Genomic DNA, 24,389 nt, shown 5'->3' on the forward strand with positions numbered 1-24,389 from the left:
CCCCCGCCCCCCGCCCTTGCTTTGTGCAACTAAGATTTAGCCATCCATTCAATGTTAGAAATTGAAACAATTCTGTAGTTGTCAGTTGGATATATGAAGCTTCTGTCCTTGTATTCCATATGGCTTAGACCGATTAGAATGGTAGACGATTTCTTGCTCCCTCGATTTGCTAAAAAAAGAAATAAATAAAAAGTACAGAGAAGATAGAAACAAAGGAAAGGAGAAAAAACTGTCACTCATTTGTTGTTTCAAACATGCACTTGCCATACCCACTGTTATACTGCCACAGCTCTTCTTCTGCATCAAGACTCCAGAGTTAATGGATGTGTTGGATTTTTTACTGGAACCTTCGGCCTCTTTAATGATTATATTATATGTCTGTATTATGTACTCATTTGTTTCTTAGAAATATCGAACTATACTTTCCTCTTTAGTGGTTATGCCTGTATTATATATGGTTATCTGTATTATATACTCATTTTGTTGCTCTGGCAATATTAAACCATAATTTCCTGCTCACAGGATGCCTCTAAAGATATTCCTGGAGAAGATCAAGATCAGTCTAATGTCAAAGTTATGTGCCGGATATGCTATCTTGGTGAAAATGAAGGAAGTGAGAGAGCAAGGAAGATGCTGTCATGCAAAAGTTGTGGCAAGAAGTATCATAGGCACTGCCTGAAAGCTTGGGCTCAACATAGAGGTATTATTTTGGGATTGGAACTTTGTTAATATTGCTAAATTTTCAAATTCTGATCAGTTGATTACAGATTTATTTCATTGGAGTTCATGGACCTGTCCTTCATGCCGAATTTGTGAGGTAATTACCGATGTACCTTTTTACGCATATGAACTGAAGTTGTACATCAGGAAAATGAATGCTATATATGTATATTTTCTGTTTCATTGTAATCTTACTTGTCATCTTTGTTTGTTATAGCTTTCATTTTTACTGAACAGTTGTAGAAGTAACTAAGTCTAAGCATTAGCAGCCTTACAACTTACCAGCCTTATAATTTGGATTCTAACGACGGTAAGCAGTTAGTAATTCTTACCAGCCTTATAACTTCCCACGATAAGCAGTTAGTAATTCTTACCAGCCTTATAACTTGGATTCTGTATTGTCAGTCCATTTTTGGCTTGAGTGAAGATTTTTTGGAACCTTATGTATTGAGAATTATCAGGATTTCCGCATCAAAATTGGAATCACTTCATAGATATATATATATTTTTTTATCTGATGCTATCCTTAATAACATGATTGCGATGGCCAATGATGTATTACAATTACTATTGGCTGTTTTGTTAAGGACAGTGTTATGCCAAATAGTATATATGCTTCTGAAGAGTTGCTATGTTTGTATCGGCCAACACTAATTATTTTATTTTGTTTTAGTTATTATTATCTCAGAAGCATGGACACTTTGAAAAAGGTGGTGTGTCCATGTCAGACGCTTCCTGACATGCATCAGATACACACCCACACTTGCCCTATTATTCTTTTTAAATTTTTTTTAGGGGTTTTTGGTAATAAGTCCCTCAATCTCAAACGTTATTGTCAACAGGACAAGATAAAAACATTTAATTCATTAAGGACAAAGTTTAAAATATTTAAAAAAATGACAATAATGCCGTCAACTTCTATCATTTTCTTAAATTAGCACAACCACCACCGACCATTGTCTACCATCACTGACCACCGCCGGTGACAATTTTCCGTCGATCACTGTCGGTTGGCGAAAATTTTTCGGCGAGATTCTTCAGTGACAGTAAAGTTTACTCTATTAGACAATAAAATTTTACTCTGTTAATTTGGACAGTAAAATTTTACTATTTATTTTAAACATATAAATAGTGAATTTTTGCCATTGTTATCACTAACCACCACACTTGCTATAATTATTACCATTATTCATATAGCTATTAAATGAAAAATCATCCAGAACATTGAATTTTAAAGTTAACAGTAAAATTTTACTCTTACACAGGGTTTTACACTATATTAGAGTAAAATTTTACTATTGAACGTACTAAAATAACATTTTTGTTTAAGATCTCAAAATCAATATTCAAACTGATATTGACAAAAAAAAAAAAAAATGCACTAAAATAAAAATATATACATATATAGAGAGAAAAAAATAGAGAAATAGAGAGATAGAGAGCACATATATTGTCTTAGATCTGGTTCAAACCAGATTAAAATTTTACTGTATGAAAAACAGAGCATGATGAGGAGACAGAGAAAAAGAGGGAGAGAATATAGATATGAGATGATAGATCTCAAATCTGTGGTCGTCAATCTCAGATCTGAGGTCTTGGAGGCTAAGGATGACGATGGTGGTTGCCCGTGGTGCAGTGGCATCGAATGGCACTGGTGGTTGAGATGGTGGTGGTGAAACGGTGGTGGCGGTGATGGTGACGAACAGTGTCGGTGGTTGAGACGGTGTTGGTGGAGATGGTGGAGGTAATGGAAACGATGGTAGTCGTGGTAGTGGAGATGGTGGTGGTGATGGTGGTGGTGGTGAGAGCTCTTAGAAAGAGATAGAGAAAGAAAAGAGTTGAGAGAGAGATGACAAATTGATGGAGAGAAAGAGGAGTAAGATAGAGTGTGTGTGAAGGGGTAAATTTGTCACATAAAATATAAATCTGAAAATTTTTGTCCTTACAAGATTTCTTTATTTTGGAAGAGTTTATGAGCCAAAAAATTAGAGCTGGTCCTTTTCAAGAAAAACGGGCTTTAGGAAGGAGTTATGGCCAAAAATCCATTTTTTTTAAGACCTAGACATGATTCGGACACTTGGGAACCCATGTATCCATCATTTAGATACACATGAAACACGTTATAAGTTTGAACAAACTAACTTAGGATTCAGTGATAAATAATAAGAAGCGATAAAATTTATGCCTATTAATTCCTCCTTTAATATATTGGCCTCAGTTTCCTAATCTGGCCTACATTAGGAGGTGTTTTTTAGTATAAAGGAATGTGGAAAATGAGTAGTTAAGAAGTGAGAGAAGTCATAGATATAAGTATGCCCATACATGCCTTGTATAAGTGAAACTGCAAAATATGATTCTAGTAGTGGACTAGAAACCTTTATGGAAATGAGCTGCTGAGCTAAGCTGATTATGCTTTAACTCTCATGCATGGTTATCAGAATCCTCGATCTAGATTTTATGATCCTACGATCTTGTGATCCATTTGGGCACAATCGATCCGGATCGTGTAAAAAATTTCTTATAGGTAGGATCTTTCGATCTTGGTATTGGGATCTTATAGGATGGTGGAATCCTCATCTGAATCTGATCCTATCCGATCCAATTTACAAGCCTTGTTTTATATTGTATGACATATTTTATTATAAATTTTATGTTTGTTGTCTGAATACCAATTTATGTGTTAAAAATAAATAATAAAAATTTAGTATTTAATCAAATAGACTAAGAAAAACGAACTAGGAAACAAACATTTAAATATTGCAGTGATTTAAGAAAACTAACTAGTCGGAAAAACAAACTTAGCTTTAGCGGAGTTTGAGTAGGGCAAGATGATTGCAATTTGCAACTTTACCCCAATTTTTGGAGAGACTATTTTTGTGACTCGAATCCACTCCACCAAGGATGCTAACGACAAACCTTATCATTCAGTTAAACTGCTTTTTTGAGTTCTTAATCTATTTTCATGTCCAACTTTGTTAAATATTTTTTCTTCACTTTTTTATGCATTATTGTAGATTGTAAAGTATTTTGTTATAGAAGTCTTCTTGTTCACTTTCTTTTTTGATGAAATACATAACGTTTACCATCGAATTTTCTGTTGTATAATATTATATGTACATTTTACATGGAGTATTATATTTTTCACAATATCTTCACTTCTTTTTAATAGAATATAGGCTCATTTTGTGTATACTTTTTAAGAAATGTTTATTTAAATTAAAATTATTACGTAATTTGTCTTTTTCAGTGGGATCTTACAATCCTTAATCCGATTCTACGATTCGATCTTGTAAACACCTCCAACAATCAAACGTAGGATCTCGATTTTAATAACCTTGCTCTCATGCAAGTTGAGACTGACACATGACTTAGAAAATATGAGGAAGAAGAACTTCGAAAATATGAGGAAGAAGGAATATATTTCTGTTATATTCAAAACTTCTTATTTTACAAGACCAAATGACACTCCTTATATAGGAGATATTACAAACATCATTATAACCCATTATATGCCACTTACATATTATATATTACCACTATCTACCACTATCATATTATATACATGCCACTATCTACCACCAACACCACTATCATATTCTATACATGCCACTATCTACCACCAACACCACTATCATATTCTATACATGCCACTATCTACCACCAACACCACTATCATATGCCACTATGTTATTATGTGCATTAACACAAATTTCCAGCACTCCCCCTCAAGCTGGTTTGAAGATATCTTCCATAGCCAGCTTGCTAGTCAGCTTATCAAATTGCTTCTTGTGTAGTCCCTTCGTTAGCACATCAGCTAATTGTTCACCTGTTGGAAGGTAGGTCATACAGATTATGCCAGCATTGATTTTCTCCTTGATGAAATGTTTATCCACTTCTATATGTTTTGTGCGATCATGTAGAACTGGATTATGAGCTATAGATATAGCTGCTTTGTTGTCACATTAGACCTTCATAGGTGTCGGGTGAGAAAGCTTTAATTCTTCAAGAATTCTTTTAATCCACATTACTTCACAGATTCCATGGGCAACAGCTCTGAACTCTGCTTCTGCACTACTTCTAGCTACCACATTCTGTTTTTTACTCCGCCATGTTACCATGTAACTAGGTTCCCACCTATAAAGGAGCAGTATTCGGATGTTGATCTCCTGTCTGTAACACTTCCTGCCCAGTCTGCATCTGTGTATACTTCAACTTGAAGATGTCCATGTTTCTTGAACAGTAAGCCTCTCCCTGGAGTTCCTTTCAAATATCTTAAGATCTTATAAACGGCCTCAAAGTGCTCTGCCCCTGGTGAGTGCATGAACTGACTTACCATGCTGACTGCAAAGGCAATATCAGGCCGCGTATGAGACAAGTAAATCAATTTCCCGACAAGTCGCTGATATTGTTCCCTCTCTTTGACTTCTTCAGCCTTAGCAGCTTGTAACTTCAAGTTAGGCTCGATCGGAGTCTCCATCATCTTACAACCAAGCATACCTGTTTCTCCAAGGAGATCAAGAACATATTTTCTCTGATTAACGAATATACCTTCCTTGGATCTTGCAAATTCCATTCCGAGGAAATACTTGAGGGCTCCCAGATCCTTAATGTGAAATTCTTTTGCGAGTTTCTCTTTGAGGGCTGCTAACTCTGCTTCATCATTACCAATTAAAATGATGTCATCAACATAAACAATCAAAATTGCAATTTTACTGTTTTTTGAATGTTTATAAAATATTGTGTGATCTGCTTGACTCTGCGAGAAGCCACAACTGATAACTGCCTTCCCAAAGCGTTCAAACCATGCTCTTGGTGATTGTTTGAGTCCGTATAATGACTTGTTCAATCTGCATACTCTGTCGCTTCCAAGTCTCTGCTCAAATCCCGGCGGTAGGCTCATGAACACCTCCTCTTCAAGATCACCATTGAGAAATGCATTTTTAATGTCAAGTTGATGTAGAGGCCAATCTGAATTTACTGTAAGAGATAACAGTACTCTGATGAAATTTATTTTAGCAACAGGAGCAAACGTCTCCTGATAGTCGATCCCATAAGTTTGAGTGAAGCCTTTAGCCACCAGTCTCGCCTTGTATCTCTCAACGCTTCCATCTGCGTTACATTTTATCGTAAACACCCATTTACACCCAACTGTTTTCTTGTCTTTGGGTAGATCAACTATCTCCCAAGTACCACTTCTCCTTAAAGCATTCATCTCCTCCATGACTGCTAATTTCCAATTCGGATCATCCAATGCTTCCTGTATATTCCTTGGAACAAACAAGTGTGAAATCTTAGATGTGAAAGCTCTATGGTTTTTAGACAGTCTTTGATAGGAGAGGTAATTTGCAATAGGATGTTTAATGCAATTTCGGACACCTTTCCTAATTGTTATAGGAACATCAAGGTCGGAAATAGAAGGAATAGGATTACCTAAAATTTCGATGCCAGAACTCGGGTGGACATTCGGGTCATTAGGATGGACATTCGGGTCATTATTCCTCAGATGAAATCGCTTCCTAGTATGTAGAAATTTAATGTATAAAGAGAAATAGAGAATTGTATTATTGATTGATTTTTAGATATGTTACAATGATTCCTATATATAGAAGAGTAGGTGGTAGTAGGTGGTAGGTGGAGTAGGTGAAGTGGAGGTGGTAGTGGTGTAGTGGGTTAGGTTTAGTGGAGTAGGTGAAGTGGGGGTGATAGTGGTGTAGTGGGTTAGGTTTAGTGGAGTAGGTGAGGTGGTAGTGGTGTAGTGGGTGGATTTTAACAGCCCCCCGCAAACTCAAGGGGGATAGGAACTAACCAACTTGAGTTTGGAGAGAGTAACAAAACAAGAAAATACATAAAAATAAAAGAGGATAGGAGACACTGTATGGTCGTGTCAGACCATTGGTGAAGACACTGGATGGTGGTGTCATAACGTTATAGAGGACACTGTATGGGGGTGTCATAACGTTGTAGAGGACACTGTATGGTGGTGTCATAACGGTGTAGAGGACACTGGATGGCGGTGTCAGACCGATGTAGAAGACAGTTTATGGGGTCATGTCGGACCGTTGTAGCAGACAATGTTGTGACAGTTTATGGAGTCTTGCTGGACCCTTGTGGAAACTAACCGGAATCAATGTCGGGACAGTTTACAGAGTCTTGTCGGACCCATGAAGGAGCTAACCGGAATCAATGTCGGGACAGTTTACTGAGTCTTGTCGGACCCATGAAGGAGCTAACCGGAATCAATGTCGGGACAGTTTACAGAGTCTTGTCGGATCCCTAAAAAGTCGCACCCTCAAAGGTGTGCCCAATCTTTCAAAAGGCGTGCCATCAAAAGGCGTGCCCAATCCATAAAAAGACGTGCCATCAAAATGCGTGCCCAATCCATAAAAAGGCGTGCCATCAAAAGTTGCGCCCTCAAAAGGCGCGCCCACTTCATCAAAAGTCGTGCCCGACAGAAAGCGTCGAGCCATCAAAAGGTGAGCCGGAGACGCGGCGAGGCACGTGAGCGACAGAGCGGCGTGTCGGCCGCGTCGTCTGTGTCAATATAAACCAATGCGGAGGCGGTGGAAACCAAACCAGACTGAAACCTCTGAACTTGTTATTCTGAAACAATCTGTAAATACTCTGTATCCAACCCTTCTCGGAAACACTCAGCAACCCAAAAAACATGGCCTCTTCTTCCCCTTCAGCTACCCAGAATATGGCCTCTTCATCCCGTGGTCTACTCACTCTCTTTCCCGACCTCAATGAGTCAACAAGAGAGAGAACTGGTGCGGTGGCCAGTGAACCTCAACCAAACACCTCTGTGTTTGCTCTGTTGAACTTTTCGATGCGGTCGGTGGAGCAAAAAATGGCGGTGCAAACTGATATTGAGGCCAATCAGTATACTCTGAAGTCATGTGTGGAAACCATGACTGCGGTCACAAACTTGTCGCACCGGCTGCAAAGTAGAACAAATGAGGTGCAGCAGCTAAACGCCCAACTGGCTCTGCTCCAACGCATGTATAAGGATGCGCGAGCAGAGATAAGTGTGCTAAAGGCAGAAAACAAGGAGCTGAAGCGGAAGGCCACCGTGATGTTCCGATTTGGAGGTCCGCCATATGCTGTAGTGGAGGAGCAGGGTGGAGTGATTGTGCCCAGTGGAGTGGGAAACACGGAGGCAACACCGTCAAGGGCCTCCCAGGACGGAGGCAAGAAGAAGAGACCGGCGGCAGAGTAGAGAACAAAAATCCCGCCTGTGGATGTGGTTGTTGTTGGTGTGGGTTGTTTTTTGGTTTTTTTTTTTTGGTGTAAAATTGTGATCGGGGTTGATCCCTGATATGAATAAAGCAAGTGTGTTTTGCAAACTCGAATGGTAGGTGTGGTAATGCAGAAAAAGCAACTGGAATGAAATTTAGTTTTTTTTTTGGTGTAAAATTGTGATCGGGGTTGATCCCTGATATGAATAAAGCAAGTGTGTTTTGCAAACTCGAATGGTAGGTGTGGTAATGCAGAAAAATCAACTGGAATGAAATTTAGTTTTTTTTTTTTTTTTTTTGATGAAAATAATAATAATAATAATATATAAAATGAAGTGTTGGAATCCAGTGGAATCAATGAAGGTTAGTATAATATATTTTAGTGGAAAAAAAAAAGATGGGTATGTTGATTATATAATAAAATAAAAGTGGGTATGTGAAAGATGTCGTTTTGGTGGGAGAGATGATTATGTTTTCAAAAAGAAGAGATCTCTGGTGTTGTTTTTTTTTTTTTTTTTTTTTTTTGGTTGAAAAATGGAACACAAGAAAGATAAGATAAATAAATAAAGGTATTCTTTTTGGGGGGTGAGGGAGTCGGTGAGTGGTCTGGAAAGTTGACAAAATGGTGGGTATCCTTGAGTGGAGAGAGAGAGAGAGAGAGGAAAAAGTATGTTTGCAAACTGCCAAAAAAGAGGATCATCAGGGTGTGGGTCTGTCAGCAGAGAACAGATGGACAGCAGGACCTTTGAGATGGTTAATGCTGGACTCCATTGTTCTGTCAGAATGGCGAGACAAATGCTTCCATTGCTATTAATGTTTGGAGTGTGGGACAGAGACAGCTTCTGTGCTTGGGGAGAGTCATGCTGAAACACAGCAAGATTCTGTTTATGGACGAAGCAACGGCTTCTGTCGACTCCCAGACCGATGCTGCCATTCAGAAAATCATTCACGAGGACTTTGTGTCGTGTACAATAATCAGCATAGCTCACAGAATACCCACAGTTATGGACTGTGACAAAGTGATGGTTATGGATGCTGGATGGGCAAGGGAATATGAAGCCCCATCTCAGTTGCTCGAGAGGCCTTCGTTATTAGCCCAGCAATACTCAGATTACTATGCATTTAGAGGCCATGAGGTGTACCAAACACCATTCAAGGAGGGGAAGAAAAGAGGGTCTGAGAAGCTTGATCAGAAGCAGGTTGTCCATAGGAAGTCCATTGATGCATTTGGACAGAGGACTTCACAGTATAGAGGTGTCACAAGGCATAGATGGACTGGTAGATATGAAGCCCATCTATGGGACAACAGTTGTAAGAAAGTTGGAAGAGGCAGGAAAGTGAAGGTATGTGTACAAAATTCCAGCGGGCAGCGAAGGCAAGGTTGCCGGCCGGCTGCCCGCCGGTGAGAAAACAAAATACGAGCCTAAATCTTATGGCTCTGATACCATGTAGAAATTTAATGTATAAAGAGAAATAGAGAATTGTATTATTGATTGATTTTTAGATATGTTACAATGATTCCTATATATAGAAGAGTAGGTGGTAGTAGGTGGTAGGTGGAGTAGGTGAAGTGGAGGTGGTAGTGGTGTAGTGGGTTAGGTTTAGTGGAGTAGGTGAGGTGGTAGTGGTGTAGTGGGTGGATTTTAACTTAGTATAAACTTGAAGCTCAGGATTTAGATCATTTTGTAGTACTTCTCCCCCTAAACAAGAATCTTCTTGACTAGGCACCATAGAACTTGGTTCTTCTAAGTGATCATTATCAGACAGATGTGGTTTTTGTGTAGGATAAATGACATTGGGGAGCGGGATAGAAATATCCCAAAAACGGTCTTCTACTCCACTTGTCTCCTCCTGAAGAGAAGTGTTGGGGAAATAGGATTTTGTTTCCACAAATGACACATCCATACTCACATGAAATTTCTTGGTTTGAGGATCGAAACACTTATACCCCTTTTTGTTTGAGGAATAACCCAAAAAAACACATTTTATAGCACGGGGGTCAAGTTTTGAACGAAATTGACTAGGAACATGAACATAGGCAGTACATCCAAAAACTTTGGCGGGTAAATTAGAAAACAACCTCGTGTCAGGAAAAAAAGTTTTGAGACAATCGAAAGGTGTTTTGTATGTTAACACCTTTGTAGGCATCCTGTTTATCAAATAAGAGGCTGTTAAAATTGCTTCACCCCATAAATATTTAGGAACATGCATGTAAAACATTATAGCACGTGCTACTTCAAGTAGATGTTTATTTTTTCGTTCTGCAATGCCATTTTGTTGAGGGGTATCCCGACATGTAAATTGATGAAAAATCCCATTTTTTTCCAAAAACTCACCCAACTGCTCATTGAAATATTCTGTTCCATTATCAGAATGTAAAATACCAATTTTGGTTTGAAATTGGTTTTCAATCATATTGTAAAAATTTGTGAATAAATTTTTCACGTCAGATTTTTTATTCATCAAATAAATCCAACATAAGCGGGTATGGTCATCAATAAATGTAACAAACCATCTTTTACCAGAAAGAGTAGTGATTTTAGAAGGGCCCCAAACATCACTATGAATCAAATAAAAAGATTTGGAAGCCTGGTAAGGTTTTGGCAAATAAGTAGAGCGATGAAATTTTGCAAAAATGCAACTTTCACAATGAAAAGAAGAACAATCAATCCCTTTAAATAATTCTGGAAATAAATGTTTCAGATAAAGAAAACTAGGATGTCCTAGCCTATAGTGCCATAGCATTATTTTTTCTCGAACAGAGATTGAACTAGTACTATTAAAGCTCTGAGCTTTTTTATTACTAACAGGTACTTCATCAAAGTAGTAAAGACCTTCAAGCATCCTAGCACGTCCAATCATCATCCCCGAGTTCTGGTCCTGAAATTCACAATGGGATTCAAAAAATGTAACACGACAATTAGAATCCTTAGATAGTTTACTGACAGACAAAAGGTTACAGGCTAAGTTGGGGACGTGAAGAACAGTATTGAGATTAATTTTCTCAGTTAGTTTAATAAATCCTTTTCCTGCAATAGGTGAAAAACTACCATCGGCTATTCTGATTTTGTCATGACCAGAACAAGGGAAATAGGTACTAAATAAATGGGAAAAACTAGTCATGTGATCGGAGGCACCGGAATCTATGATCCACGGAGAGAAGTTTAGGCAAGAGAAGGCTTTAGGATTTCTACCTGTTTGTGCCAACAAAACACTAGGAGTACCGGATGAGGAGTTGGATTTTATCAGCTTTAAGAGTTGATCAATCTGCTCTTTATTGAAGGGACCTGAATCGACTTCATTAGCGGTAGGAAAGCCACGATTCTTCTCTCCTTGTTTGCTGCTTTTCCAGTTGACAGGTTTGCCATGGATCTTCCAACACGTTTCGCGTGTATGGCGAGGCTTGTTGCAAAAATCACACCAGACCCGTGGCTTATCATCAAACCTGCGCTGGTAATTTGCAGCCTCGTTGGCCGCAACATCGCTAATTAAAGCAGAAATTTCAATTGATTCACCAGTACCTTTTTTCTTAAGCATGACGCTCCTTCGGCTCTCTTCCCTTCTGACTTCGGCAAATACTTCGCCAATGGATGGGAGAGGAGGTCTGCCAATAATTCTTCCTCGCACTTCATCGAACTCAATGTTGAGGCCGGCAAGAAACTTGTAAATACGGCTGTCTTCCACAGTTTTCTTGTGGTGGTTGCAGTCGTCAACCGATTTCCATTCGTATGTGTTGAAGATGTCAAGATCCTGCCACAACCTTTTCAACGAATTGAAATATTTGGTGACGGAATCATCTCCTTGACGAATCTCTCCCAACTTCAAAGTTAATTCGAAAACTTGAGATTGATTTCCTAGGTCAGAATACATCTGACTAATATTATCCCACAATTCTTGTGCAGTAGGATAGCACATGTAATTAGAACTTATATCCTCTTCCATGGAATTGACCAACCATGTCATAACCATGGAATTTTTAGCGTCCCAACTGTCGAACAGCGGATCATTAACAGCAGGAGCCTTATTGTCACCAGTGATGTAACCGATCTTTCCTTGCCCACGGATATACATCCGGACAGATTGTGACCAGCGGAGAAAATTATCACCATTTAGGCGGATGGTGGTGATTTGGACAGAGTGAGAGTTTGACGTTTTCACCGGAATGGCAGCGGCAGGGGTTGAAGTGGTTTCGGACGTGACTTCCGACATGGCTATGACGGTTTTAGGGCTGCTGTGTTTTTTGTAGCTCTGATACCAACTTAGAAAATATGAGGAAGAAGAACTCCGAAAATATGAGGAAGAAGGAATATATTTCTGTTATATTCAAAACTTCTTATTTTACAAGACCAAATGACACTCCTTATATAGGAGATATTACAAATATCATTATAACCCATTATATGCCACTTACATATTATATATTACCACTATCTACCACTATCATATTATATACATGCCACTATCTACCACCAACACCACTATCATATTCTATACATGCCACTATCTACCACCAACACCACTATCATATTCAATACATGCCACTATCTACCACCAACACCACTATCATATGCCACTATCTTATTATATGCATTAACACAAATTTTCAGCAACATGTATCCTATGTTGGCTAATATATTAAAGACCCAGACATGTAAGTCGGGCCTCCGAGTTAATTTGCGGAAGTTAGAGCTTATCCCGGTTGGAGAGGTTACTAGGATGCCAGCTCAGCTGTGATCTTGGGCTGTAAGGTTTCAATTTTGCTAGTATCATATTTGGGTTTGCCGTTAGGGGCTTCATTCAAGGCGAAGGGGGTGTGAGAGGGCGTGGTGGAACGTGTTCAGCATCGTTTGGCAGGGTGGCAGAGGCAATATCTTTCAAAAGGAGGGAGATTAACGTTGATTAAGAGTGTGTTGGGTAGTTCTAACCTATTTCATGTATGTGCATGTTATTCCAGTATCGGTGGCTCAGCGGCTGGAGAAGCTTCATAGGGATTTTCTGTGGGTTTGTGGAGGAGATGAGTTCAAGTACCATTTGGTTGATTGGGGATGGATTTGTCAACCTAAGAAAGCAAGAGGTTTGGGGGTTAGGAGGCTGGTGACTTTTAATAATGCCTTGTTAGGGAAGTGGTTGTGGCGTTTTGCTTGGGAGCATCATAGGCTATGGCATAAGGTGGTGGCTGCCAAGTATGGGGTGGGAAGGAAGAGGGATTGGGTCTTTGGGGATGTGGCTAGTACTCATGGGTGTGGGCTCTGGAAAGGGATTTGGATGGGAAGGGTGGAATTTTGGAATTGGGTAGGTTTTAGGTTGGGGGATGGGGTGAGGGTGCGGTTTTAGAAGGATAGATGGCGTGGTGGGGTTCTATTGGATGCCTGTTTTCCTTTGATTTTCAACATTGTGGTTGAACGAGAGGCTACAATGACATCCTATTTGGGGGTTGGGAGTGTGGTTGTTTGGGATATTTAGCTGTGGCGGTAGGTGCAAGATTGGGAGGTTGCTCAGTTGGTGGAGTTGTGGGGCTTCTTGTATGGGTTGGGAATTACTAGTGTGGGACAAGATGTTATGGTGTGGAGTGGGATGGGGGTAAAGGGGCTATTTTCAATTTCATCATTTTATAGGGGTTTGGTGGGGGGATTTAGAACCGGTTTTTCCTTGGAATAGTGTTTGGGTGCCGGGTGTTCCGTCTAAGGTGGCTTTCTTCATGTGGACAGCAGCTTTGGGGCGTAATCTCATGTTGGATAAGTTGATGTGGCGTGGGCGTGGGCATGTGAATCGGTGTTGTATATGTTGTGCTGTTGCGGAGTTGATGGACCATTTGTTTCTCCATTGTTCAGTGGCTTCGCTATTGTGGGGTTTTATTTGTTTGCTCTTTGGAATTGCTTGGGTTCAGCTGAAGGGGGTGGTGGATATGTTATGGGTTTGGCGGGGTGTTCGGCTGGAGCGTTGGTGGTGGGGAGCGTGGTCATTGGCGCCGGCTTGTTTGATGTGGCTTATTTGGTTGGAGCGGTATAGGAGGACCTTTTTGGAGGTTCATCATAATGTGTCTTGGTTAGAGAATTATCTTCTTGTAGTTATGTATAGTTGGTTGGAGAAGAAGGTTGATTCGGATATATATTTTTTTTTAGATTTTCTAGATGGTGTGATTGGCTAATGTCTGCTTTGTTCTTCCTTAATTGGGGTTGTCGTTTTGTATTCTTTGCATCATCTTAATACTTTCTAATAATATTTACTTATTTATCAAAAAAAAAAAAGAAAAAAGTATAATAATCACAAAAACTATTTTTTATTTTTTTTTAAATTTCTTGATAAAGTTGGTTTCTTTTAAACGTCGTGTATAGATTCTCTTAGTGTATCAATGATTTTGGAATAGAGAGCAGACAGAGGCAAATCCATTAAGTGTAATGATGGGGAAGCTCGTAACTGACTTTTCTTTCTAATTGAAATGGCCATTTGGTCAAGTTTGTCACACTAAAAAATGTGGACTATGTAATCATGATATCTATCTTATGCTATATTTGTTCTCCATGGTGTACCTGTATTGGATTTTGCCATAATTTGCTGAAATCATGTTGAGTATGAGCATATAGTTGGAAGGTGGTAATGTGTAGTCACTGGCTCATGTGATTAATATCCTTCAATTATAATCTACTCCCATCAGCAATACGTGAAATTTGCCCCAAATCTCTTATCTATATGCCTATTTTTTGCCTTTTTAAGAATTTTATTGTCTCCCTCTTCTTCCTTTTTGAACGAACCTCATTGTTAAGGTGATGGCTATCAATCTAAGAGTAGAACTGGTGGTTGTGGGTTTTTTTTTTTTATTGCGGTGATCCCTTAACTATAGATTTTCCTGACTGTCAACCTATTTGCCTTTCTTTTCTGTACTGATTTTGTGTCTGCTAAATTTATGTCTAATTGATACTAGAAAAATGAATCAACATCCTTGATGCTCTGCATTTGGATCCTTTTGGTGCTTTTGCAATTGATCAGTTTGTTTTCACTTTTTCACTGTGACACTGGTTTTCAATCAGTTCTATATTTGTTCAAGCCGATGGCTGTCAATCTAATAATAGAACTGGTGGATGTGGGATTTTTTTTTCTTTTTTTTTTGTTGTTGTTGCGATGATCCCTTAACTGTAGATTTTCCTGACTGTTGACCTATTTGCTTTTCTTTTCTGTCCTGATTTTGTGTATGCTAAATTTATGTCTAATTGATGCTAGAAAAATGAATCAACATCCTTGATGCTCTGCATTTGGATCCTTTTGGTGCTTTTGCAATTGATCAGTTTGTTGTCACTTTTTCACTGTGACACTGGTTTTCAATCGGTTCTATATTTGTTCACGCCTGTAGTGTATTCTGTTTACTACAGGTCTGCAGAAGGACTGGAGACCAAACTAGGTTCATGTTCTGTAAAAGGTGTGATGGTGCATACCATTGTTACTGCCAGCAACCTCCGCACAAGGTGGGGTGTCCATTTCTTAGCCCACTTTTTATGCTGTGATCTTTGTTACACGGACTCGGTTACGGGTGTTGGGTGAGGGTACAAGTGTTAGATTTATCTAATTCTCAAGTTGAGGGACACAATTTTTATTTTTAATTTTTATTTTTAATTTTTATTTTTAAAGTTGAGGGACACAATTAGATTTCACCTATGAAGCATGGACACTCCAAAATTAGTGCCGTGGCGGTGTCCGACACGGGGACACGCCGGGGACACGGGGACACGCCGGGGACACGTATGGGACACGCCAGATGGCGTGTCCCTTTAATTTAATGATTTTTTTTGCAGGGGACACGGCAGGGACACGGCGGGGACACGCGTGTCCATATGGGGACACGGCATGGGACACGGCATGGGACACGGCGGGGACACGGCAGGGCTATTTTTATTTTTATTTTTTTTTAATTTAATTTTTTTTTATTTTTTTAATCTTTTGCCTCTCTTATTTAGTGCTTTTGTGAAAAATATTGTTGGATGTTGAATGTTTTCCCCTTCTCGTCTTAGTTCTTGTTATCGTTTATTATGACTTTTTTGTGAATTTTTTGTGAATGGATGATCTATTAATTTGTTTCAATGTAATAGTTATGTTTATTCAATTAATGTTACTATGTTAGTGTTTGTTAATTTTAATTTAGGATGAATGTAATATGAATCTACATAATACATAAAAATATATAAAATAAATAAAATAAAATTCGCCGTGTCCCCCGCCGTGGCCGTGTCCCCCGCCGTGTCCGTGTCCCCATTTTTTGAAAATTGCCGTGTACCGTGTCCGTGTCCGTGTCCGTATCCGTATCCGTGTCTGTGTCCGTGCTTCATAGGATTTCACACTTCTTAAATATTTCCTTCAATTTTTTTTTTTTTTAGGGTCAAATGATGTTTACAAAGCTAAAATAAAGCATTTTATGCATAAAAATGCATAGTTATATAGTAAACTTGATTACTTACACATACTTGTTGGGTGCATGCCCATCAAGTGTCTTAACATGGGTAATTCACAAATTTAGAAGTCTATGTAACATAGGTTGTAATTAAAAACAGTTGCCTTATGTCATTATTGGACATTGCAGAATGTGGGCAGCGGACCTTATTTATGCCCCAAACATACAAGGTGTCACAGCTGTGGATCTAATGTCCCTGGAAACGGTCTAAGCACACGGTATTGATTGTTAGCAATGTTTTAGATACCTATATTTGAGTAGTTTTCACATGATAGACTGATGTTTCAATAATTACTTTTCCATGTGCAAGTGATAAGCTCTTTTAAGCGTTAAATTTTGGTATTTTTTCTTTGAGCTTGTTAATTGTTTGAGATGAGCTTGCTAAGAATTACATATACTGATTGTCTGTCTTCTTAGTATAATGGTTAACAGCATTTTCCTATCTGTCAGCATTGTCCCTTGACGTTTTGTTGAATGTAGAAGGTGTTCCTTTAAAGTTCTACTGTTGTATGTTTAAATCAAAAGAAAACTGAATTTATCATTTGGACTTTAGCTTGGAGCATCTTAGTTGCCATGTGTTTTTGTTGAAGTTCTAGTTGGCTTGTCGAACTTGATGTAAATCAATCACAAAAAAATTTCCAGAATACACTATGCTTGAATTTGAAGACAAATGATGACATACGTGTTATAAGTGGGGGTAATCAAGAGATTTAAGGAGAGGAAAAAAAGGTAAATTACACTAGCACCAACTCCCCTTGAGATTTATAACAATCCCTTATTTTACCTGACAATATGTAGAAACATCGCTTGCCTTGTTATAATCTTCAAATTTTAATATGACAATTTTATCCTTAACTGAAATTAATGAAATATAATTTCCATAATTCGTTCAAATTTAAAAATAATTATGAAGTTTCCATAGCTTCCAATTGGATTTCACCACATAACAATCTACTTAGAAATTGTGAGGATCACCACGGCAGATTAATGTCCAAAGGATCATAAAAGTTTCCCAAATGCATTGCCATATTCCAATCAGCGTTACCAGCACCAAATCAACCCCACTTGATTTTGTAATTTGCTCTCTCTCTCTCTCTCTCACACACACACACACAGACACACACACACATGCACACATGTACACAAAGAAGCATCTGCACTCATACTCCCACCCCTTTCCTTCATCATTGCCACACCCATTCCTACTACAACTCTACTTCCTCTCCCTCTATGGCTGCTGCCACACTGCCTCTGCCACTTCCACATTGCCAGAGTGACGGCCACACCCATCAAACCCTTTCATTGTACTTTTCACTAGCAGCCATCAACTGATCCTCTAACCAGCAAATTATGCCCTGTTTTAGTCTACAAATTGTGGTCTTGGCATGAGATGTAGAGATTGCTTGTGGTGGGATGTGCACTGACCTTGATTGGTTACTTGGTGCTACAATGGTGGTGATTGGGTATGTGATGCAAGCAGTGGCATGGATGGAAGTTGTCACGACCCGAACCCGCCCCCATGGGTTAAGGACGTAACCGGCCAGTAATCCTAAGATTACCTACGGCCTCAAACCAAAACAGACTTAACACATCAGAGTAAAGGGGGCCAAAAGGGAAGCAAAAATTTAAAACTTTGTCCATAGAGCCGTGCTTACATGCACATCAACAGACCATATTCAGTTACGTTAATAACCCACATCAAAAGTACAGTTTCACAAAATTCATTACAGACAGGATCATCCAAAGCGAGTCAACCTATGACGGACTATTTACAGATATACATATAGTCCTTGCCGACAAGACAAAATATAATTACATAACACAAAAGGCAAGGGTAGGTCTCAAGAGTGAGACACAAGGCTGACTTCCTCAAAACTCGGATTTTTCCTAGCAGACTTCACTGGGGCTGGGTTTGGACTTCCCTTGGCTCACCTACAAACACATAAATGAGCGTGAGCGATAGCCCAGTGAATAATATCAAATGCAGAAATTACATAACAATGTAAAACAACATGTTCCAAACGGCCTTTGGCCCAATTCACATTTCTACTTAACATATATATATACTTATACAAAATTTAGATCAAGTGACTGTAGTTCCAACATACTGGCCTTTGGCCTATTCAGGTTTCCTTTCTTGTCAAAACGGCCTTCGGCCCATTCATTTATGTCGAAACGGCCTTCGGCCCATTCATTTCTGTCAAAATGGCCTTTAGCCCATTCATTCACGTCAAAACGGCCTCTAGCCCACTCATTCATGACAGAACGACCTTCGGTCCATTCATATAGGTCAAAACGACCTTTGGCCCGCTCATTTACATCAAAACGACCTTTGGTCCATTCATTTGCATCAAAATGACCTTCGGTCCATTCATTCTTATCAAAACGACCTTTGGTCCATTCATTGATTCCTGTCAGACTTTTGTCCACAATCCCAATTAACAACTCATAAAGTTTATAAGGGAATAACAATTGGACATTGACAAGCTTTCAAATATTGATATTACTCACAGTGATCGGCTTGTGGATTTGCCCTGGAGCTTGACCCTACACGTTTCATGAACACAAAAGGGTCATTAACAGTTCAATCCGTTCTTTAATTCACATATTCCTCTTTAGGCTTTATTATTATCTCATTAACTCATTTACAATGCTTAACATATGCCTAAGAGTGCTTGCAAGTGAAAGAGAACGGAAAACAGAACACAAAATGCAAAAACAGGATTTCAGAAACAAAAATGTTTCATGCCCCCTTTCCCCCCACCCCCTTTGACCCCCTCTCTCTTTCATTGGTTACATTTTCTTTTTCTTTTTTCTTTTTTTCCTGTTCCTCCAATCACCACCCGCCACGTGTCTGTGGGGGTTGTGGGGGTGGTGATTGGAGGGGGTCTCTATCATGACTCTTTCAGAAAATAGGGTCCCCGCTCGAGCGTGAACTTCCCCGCTCGAGCGGACCCTTAGGTCTTGCAAAAGTACTGGTTGCCTTCAATTCCAGCTCGAGCGTACTGCCTGTCTACATAGCTCCCCGCTCGAGCGTCAAATTCCCCCGCTCGAGCGGGAACCATGTCTGTAAAAAAATGCTGGGAGCTCGTTTTCTCCGCTCGAGCGGCACTTCACCCGCTCGAGCGGACATCGAAAATCTGGGTTTTCCAGATTGAGTTCTTGAGCTTCATCTCGACATTCAAAGGTTCTAAATGCATGATTTCGGTCCAAACTTCACATAATCATGTACTAACATGGTACAAACATAGAATTACAACATATTGAAGCTCAATTTCATAATTTATCTACATGCATGGCTCATTTTCCACCAACTCATTACCAATGTAACCATTTCATGCATTCAAAGCTTCTACTTCCATGGATTGTACATGCATGTGACATATAACCTTCATTCTCATCTCATATGATGAAAAGATGGTCAAATACATGGATTTCAACCAAAATTGCAACATGAGTCATGTAATTCAAGCTCAAATATGCAAATTCAAAACAATACATACATGCATGCATATATAGTCTTCAAATTCCTCAAAACCAACTCCTTTCATGTTCTAGATCACAAATTAATCTTCAATTCACGAAATCACAACTCAAATTCATGAGTTAGGGATTGGTTACTCACCTAGGAGCTTTAATCTTCCAAATTCTAGTCAATTCTTGAGTTAAATCTTCAAATTCCCAAGCTAGAGCCAAAAATTGCTCATGTCTCTTCCTTTCTCTCTCTATAGCCGGCCTCTCTCTCACTCTCAATTGTCTAACTCAGATTTTGAGTTTTAAGAGAGCTAAAGAAGAGTGCAATGCAAATATACAAGTCCCACTAACAATTATTTTAATATAAAATAATGGGGTACTTAATTTATCAATTTAATCAGTTTAAATTGACCAGAATCAATTTTCAATTAAATTTCACCGTAGGCTCTAAAAATTATGCCAATCATAATGGCGTAATCAATTTCGGGTTCTGTAGCCGATAAGGCCTCCAATTTAATTTCCGAAGCGGTAAAATCAAACAGATATTCCTACGGTGAACAGATAGAAATTCAAAACCACATATTTTCACATAATGGCATACAAAACCATGCAAAACACATGACCATAACAACTTAAGGACCAATTAGCATAATACAGAACAGGGATGTCACAGAAGTGGTGGTGTCCTTGTTTTGGTGGATTGTGATAGCTGCACCTTGGATGGCTGTGGTTATGTATGGGTGGTGGTCCATGTTGTCGAATTGTGATACATATTTTGTATCGTTATATCACTTTTATGTATTATGCATTGTATTGTATCGTATTGTGTATCTTAAGATACATTATCATGTTTAAATATAGATAATAAATATATTGCAAAAAATAAACTACTAAATCATGTAACCAATTACCAAATTAGTCTATAAGATCTATATAAATTCAATCAAATTAGATTCATGATAGTACTTTAATTTCTTGCAGCAAAAGGAGTACAGGGGTCATTTTTTCTTGTGAGTTTATTTGAATTTGGGTCTTCTTTGTATGGGATTTTTTTGTTAATATAGTTCTTTGAATGTTTAATGAGTGTTAGCTACAGTGATTGATAGTGAGAGAAGTAGCTAATGGGGCCAAAGGGGAAGAAGAATGTAAAATTAATTAATCATGCAGTACGAGTTGAATCGCGATATGATACGAGAACGTATTTGACGATTCAAGTCTTATTTTAGAAATCATAAGGATTTTGTTTCTAATTGTTAGAAGCCTCAGGGGTGTTTTAGTGTAATTTGCCCAAAAATGAAGGTTTAATTGTTACCATCTTCTTGTACTTCGTTTTTACTTACTTCGAATCAAATGGCTTATCAATTATCATGCTCTGGATGCAAGATGGCCCCTGTATTGACATTAATTGGGGTCATAGCGTGGCCCTTGACTGCATGGAAGCCTAGGATGAAACCTGTGGGTCCATTGCATGAACCAAAGACGTTATGCCTCCGATAATTAGCTGGCTTAGTGTTTTTCTGTTGTGCTGGATCTGCAACGGTATGACAGGGATCTTATTCTCCAATTCTTTTTTCTTTCATTATATTGAAGATGTCACCTTGACTATATCAATGATATATTATAGTCCTGTAATATTATACTGCTAATGACTTGGAAGTAGGGGTGTAATTTTGGCCCGGCCCGACCCGGCCCATGTCTCTGCCAAAAAATTGGCCCGGTCCACGGGCCAAAAAACTAGGCCCAGAGGTATTCGGGCTTTGGGCGGGCCAGTGGGCCTGAGCTCGGGCTTTGGGCCGGCCTAAACAAAATTTTAATTTTTTTTATTTTTTCCACAAAAAATTTATTATATTCCATTAAAAATGACACTGGACATCGGGCCGGGCTTTTGGGCGGGCTAGGCCAAGTGGGCCGGCCCATGGGCCAGTCCGGACTTCAAAATGATGGCCCAGGCCTTGGCCCAAGACCTCAGGTTGGGCTTGGGCTCGGGCCTTAACGGGCCGGGCCCATCTCGGGTTGCGGGCGGGCCGCGGGCCAAAATTACACCCCTGAAGGTCTTGGAAACAGTGATGATGCTAGCCTATATGTACATGGGTCTGATTTTCCCCTAATATGATAAGATAATATACCACGATCTAATTAAAGAAAAAAAAATCCACAAGACTGTCTCCTCCAGTATTCTTGGCCCTCTATTACATGCTGTACTGACTCTTTAACAAGGTTTCATAGAAGAAGACTTATAATCTGTATTTATCAGGAGTCAAAGCTCTTCGGAATACTTAAAATACTTGATGGAAGTTAATTTGTATTCCAAAATTTACATATTGTCAAGTGAAGTGCATTCATCCACACGGCAAATTCTTATTGAAAGAGTAAGGTGTGTGGAAAGTCATCCCCATACGATTGGCCTGCCCCTAAGATTTTTAGCATCTACCGATTAGAATTTAAATCTCAGATGTTGTCTCTTATGGAACTGTGTTACTTACTGCTATTGACTGTATCTTAATGCTTCGTCTTGCTCATGCTTTGAAAGGTTTTGAACTTGGTATGGGCTTTTCTCTATTCAAACTAATTACTTTATGCATGTTGTAACTTTTATCTTGGAAAAGGCCTGGTGTACTTGTTTTATTTGAAAGTACGTATCTTTTTATTACAAGTTAATTCATGGATTGTTGCTGTTTAAACTTACAGGTGGTTTCTAGGTTATACTTGCTGCGATGCTTGTGGAAGGTTGTTTGTAAAGGGAAACTACTGCCCTGTTTGTTTAAAGGTATCACTTGTTTTTTGATGATCTTGAATCTTGCAGCTTCTGTTAGTTTATTGAGTGGTGAACTTTTATACTGACCTTTGGTTGTGAATATTTTAATGGTATGTGCAAATCTTTAGACGTGAGTTTTCTCCTGAATTTGTAGCCATCTCTCTCTCTCTCTCTCTCTCTCTCTCTCTCTGTGGACTGGAAACTTTGATATCCTTTGCACCTGATTGCATAGAAGTTGACTAACTGTTTGCATCCATGGCTCTAGGTTTACAGAGATTCTGAATCAACACCTATGGTTTGCTGTGATGTTTGCCAGCGCTGGGTCCACTGTCAGTGTGATGGGATCAGGTATCTTTTACTTCTCCTTGAAAACCACAGGGCTTAGTTGTGACACAAGTGTGGTTGCTATTTCATTGTTTTGATTGTGTTGATAATTATGCACAGTAGGAAATTATATTCTTCAATGTTTTGTTTGAAGTTGTCATAAATAAACGAATTTGGAAGTATAATCACCTTGAAGTAGATTACTAGATATTGAAGACTTTCTACTTCTTCTTCTATATCTCATAAGAGGTACCTTAAGAAGATTCCTCTTTAAGTCCTGAAAGAGATACATATGAACAATATAAAGAAGAAAACAACAGCTTCTGTGAGGTATAACTATTTCATGAGATATTCACCTTGGATGGTTGGATCTTGCTTTCATAGTAAATTAGACTGCTAAGTTTGTGGACACTAATAGTTCTTCAGTTTAAATCCCATGAAAAGCAACTAGGAAGTGAACATCAATGAAGATCAAGTTTGTTTGAGGTATGCTGTTATACGATATACCATGTATGAGTTAATAATTGGTTATTGATTAGGGTTGTAAACGAACCAAGCCGTTCATGAACAACTCAAGCTCGGCTTGTTAGTAGTTCATTCAAACTCGTTCATTTATTTTAATAAAACTAGCTCGAGCCTAAATATACAGCTTGTTTATAAAATGAGCCAAGCTCGAGCATTACAAGGCTTGGCTCGATTAAGCTCGGCTCATTATTAAATTTTATTTTATATAACCAAACCAAACCAAACGAAGCCTTAAGTCCCATCAAATGGGGTCGGCTACATGAATCCTTCTTCTCCACGCGGCCCTATCAAAGGTCATTTCATTAGTCAAATTAAGTAGATTCATATCTCTATTTATAACGCTAGTCAACGTTAATCTAGGCCTACCCCGTCCCCTAACACTTCTATCTACCGTTACAGCATCGCATCTCTTCACTACTGCCTCTGTTGGTCTCCGTTGAATATGACCAAACCATCTCAAACGATTCTCTCTCAACTTATCTTCTATCGGTGCTACTCCTACCCATTCCCGAATACACTCATTCCTAATCCTGTCCTGTCTAGTCTTACCACACATCCACCTTAGCATCCTCATCTCAGCCACACTCATCTTATCTACATGTTGTTTCTTAGTTGCCCAACACTCCGTCCCATACAACATAGCTGGTCTAATAGCCGTTCTATAAAACTTACCTTTTAGTCTAGTGGGTATTCGTTTATCGCACAATACCCCAGACGCACTTCTCCACTTACACCATCCCGCCTTAATCCTATGGGCCACATCTGCATCAATCTCTCCCGCTGTTGTGATAATCGACCCTAAATAACGAAAATGTTCACTCTTAGGCAGTTCTTGGTTCTCAATCTTCACTTCTCCTCTGCTTTCATTGTTACTGTTACTAAATTTACACTCCATGTACTCTGTCTTAGTTCTGCT

At 39.0% G+C, this 24,389-nt stretch overlaps 1 protein-coding gene across 2 annotated transcripts in view; it reads left to right on the forward strand.

Moving 5' to 3' along the window:
- LOC114259557 (PHD finger family protein) overlaps positions 1-24,389 on the forward strand; it is a 41,910-nt gene that overhangs the window by 5,075 nt on the left and 12,446 nt on the right. For both annotated transcript variants that reach the window (XM_082915960.1, XM_082915961.1), the window contains exons 3-8: positions 523-700; positions 768-817; positions 15,323-15,415; positions 16,525-16,613; positions 22,558-22,636; positions 22,890-22,972. In XM_082915960.1, coding sequence (XP_082772086.1) covers positions 523-700; positions 768-817; positions 15,323-15,415; positions 16,525-16,613; positions 22,558-22,636; positions 22,890-22,972 — 572 coding nt within the window. The remainder of the gene's footprint in view (positions 1-522; positions 701-767; positions 818-15,322; positions 15,416-16,524; positions 16,614-22,557; positions 22,637-22,889; positions 22,973-24,389) is intronic.

This window comes from Camellia sinensis, chromosome 2 (assembly GCF_055761805.1).
Source record: "Camellia sinensis isolate YWXY chromosome 2, ASM5576180v1, whole genome shotgun sequence".
Lineage (NCBI taxonomy): Eukaryota > Viridiplantae > Streptophyta > Magnoliopsida > Ericales > Theaceae > Camellia > Camellia sinensis.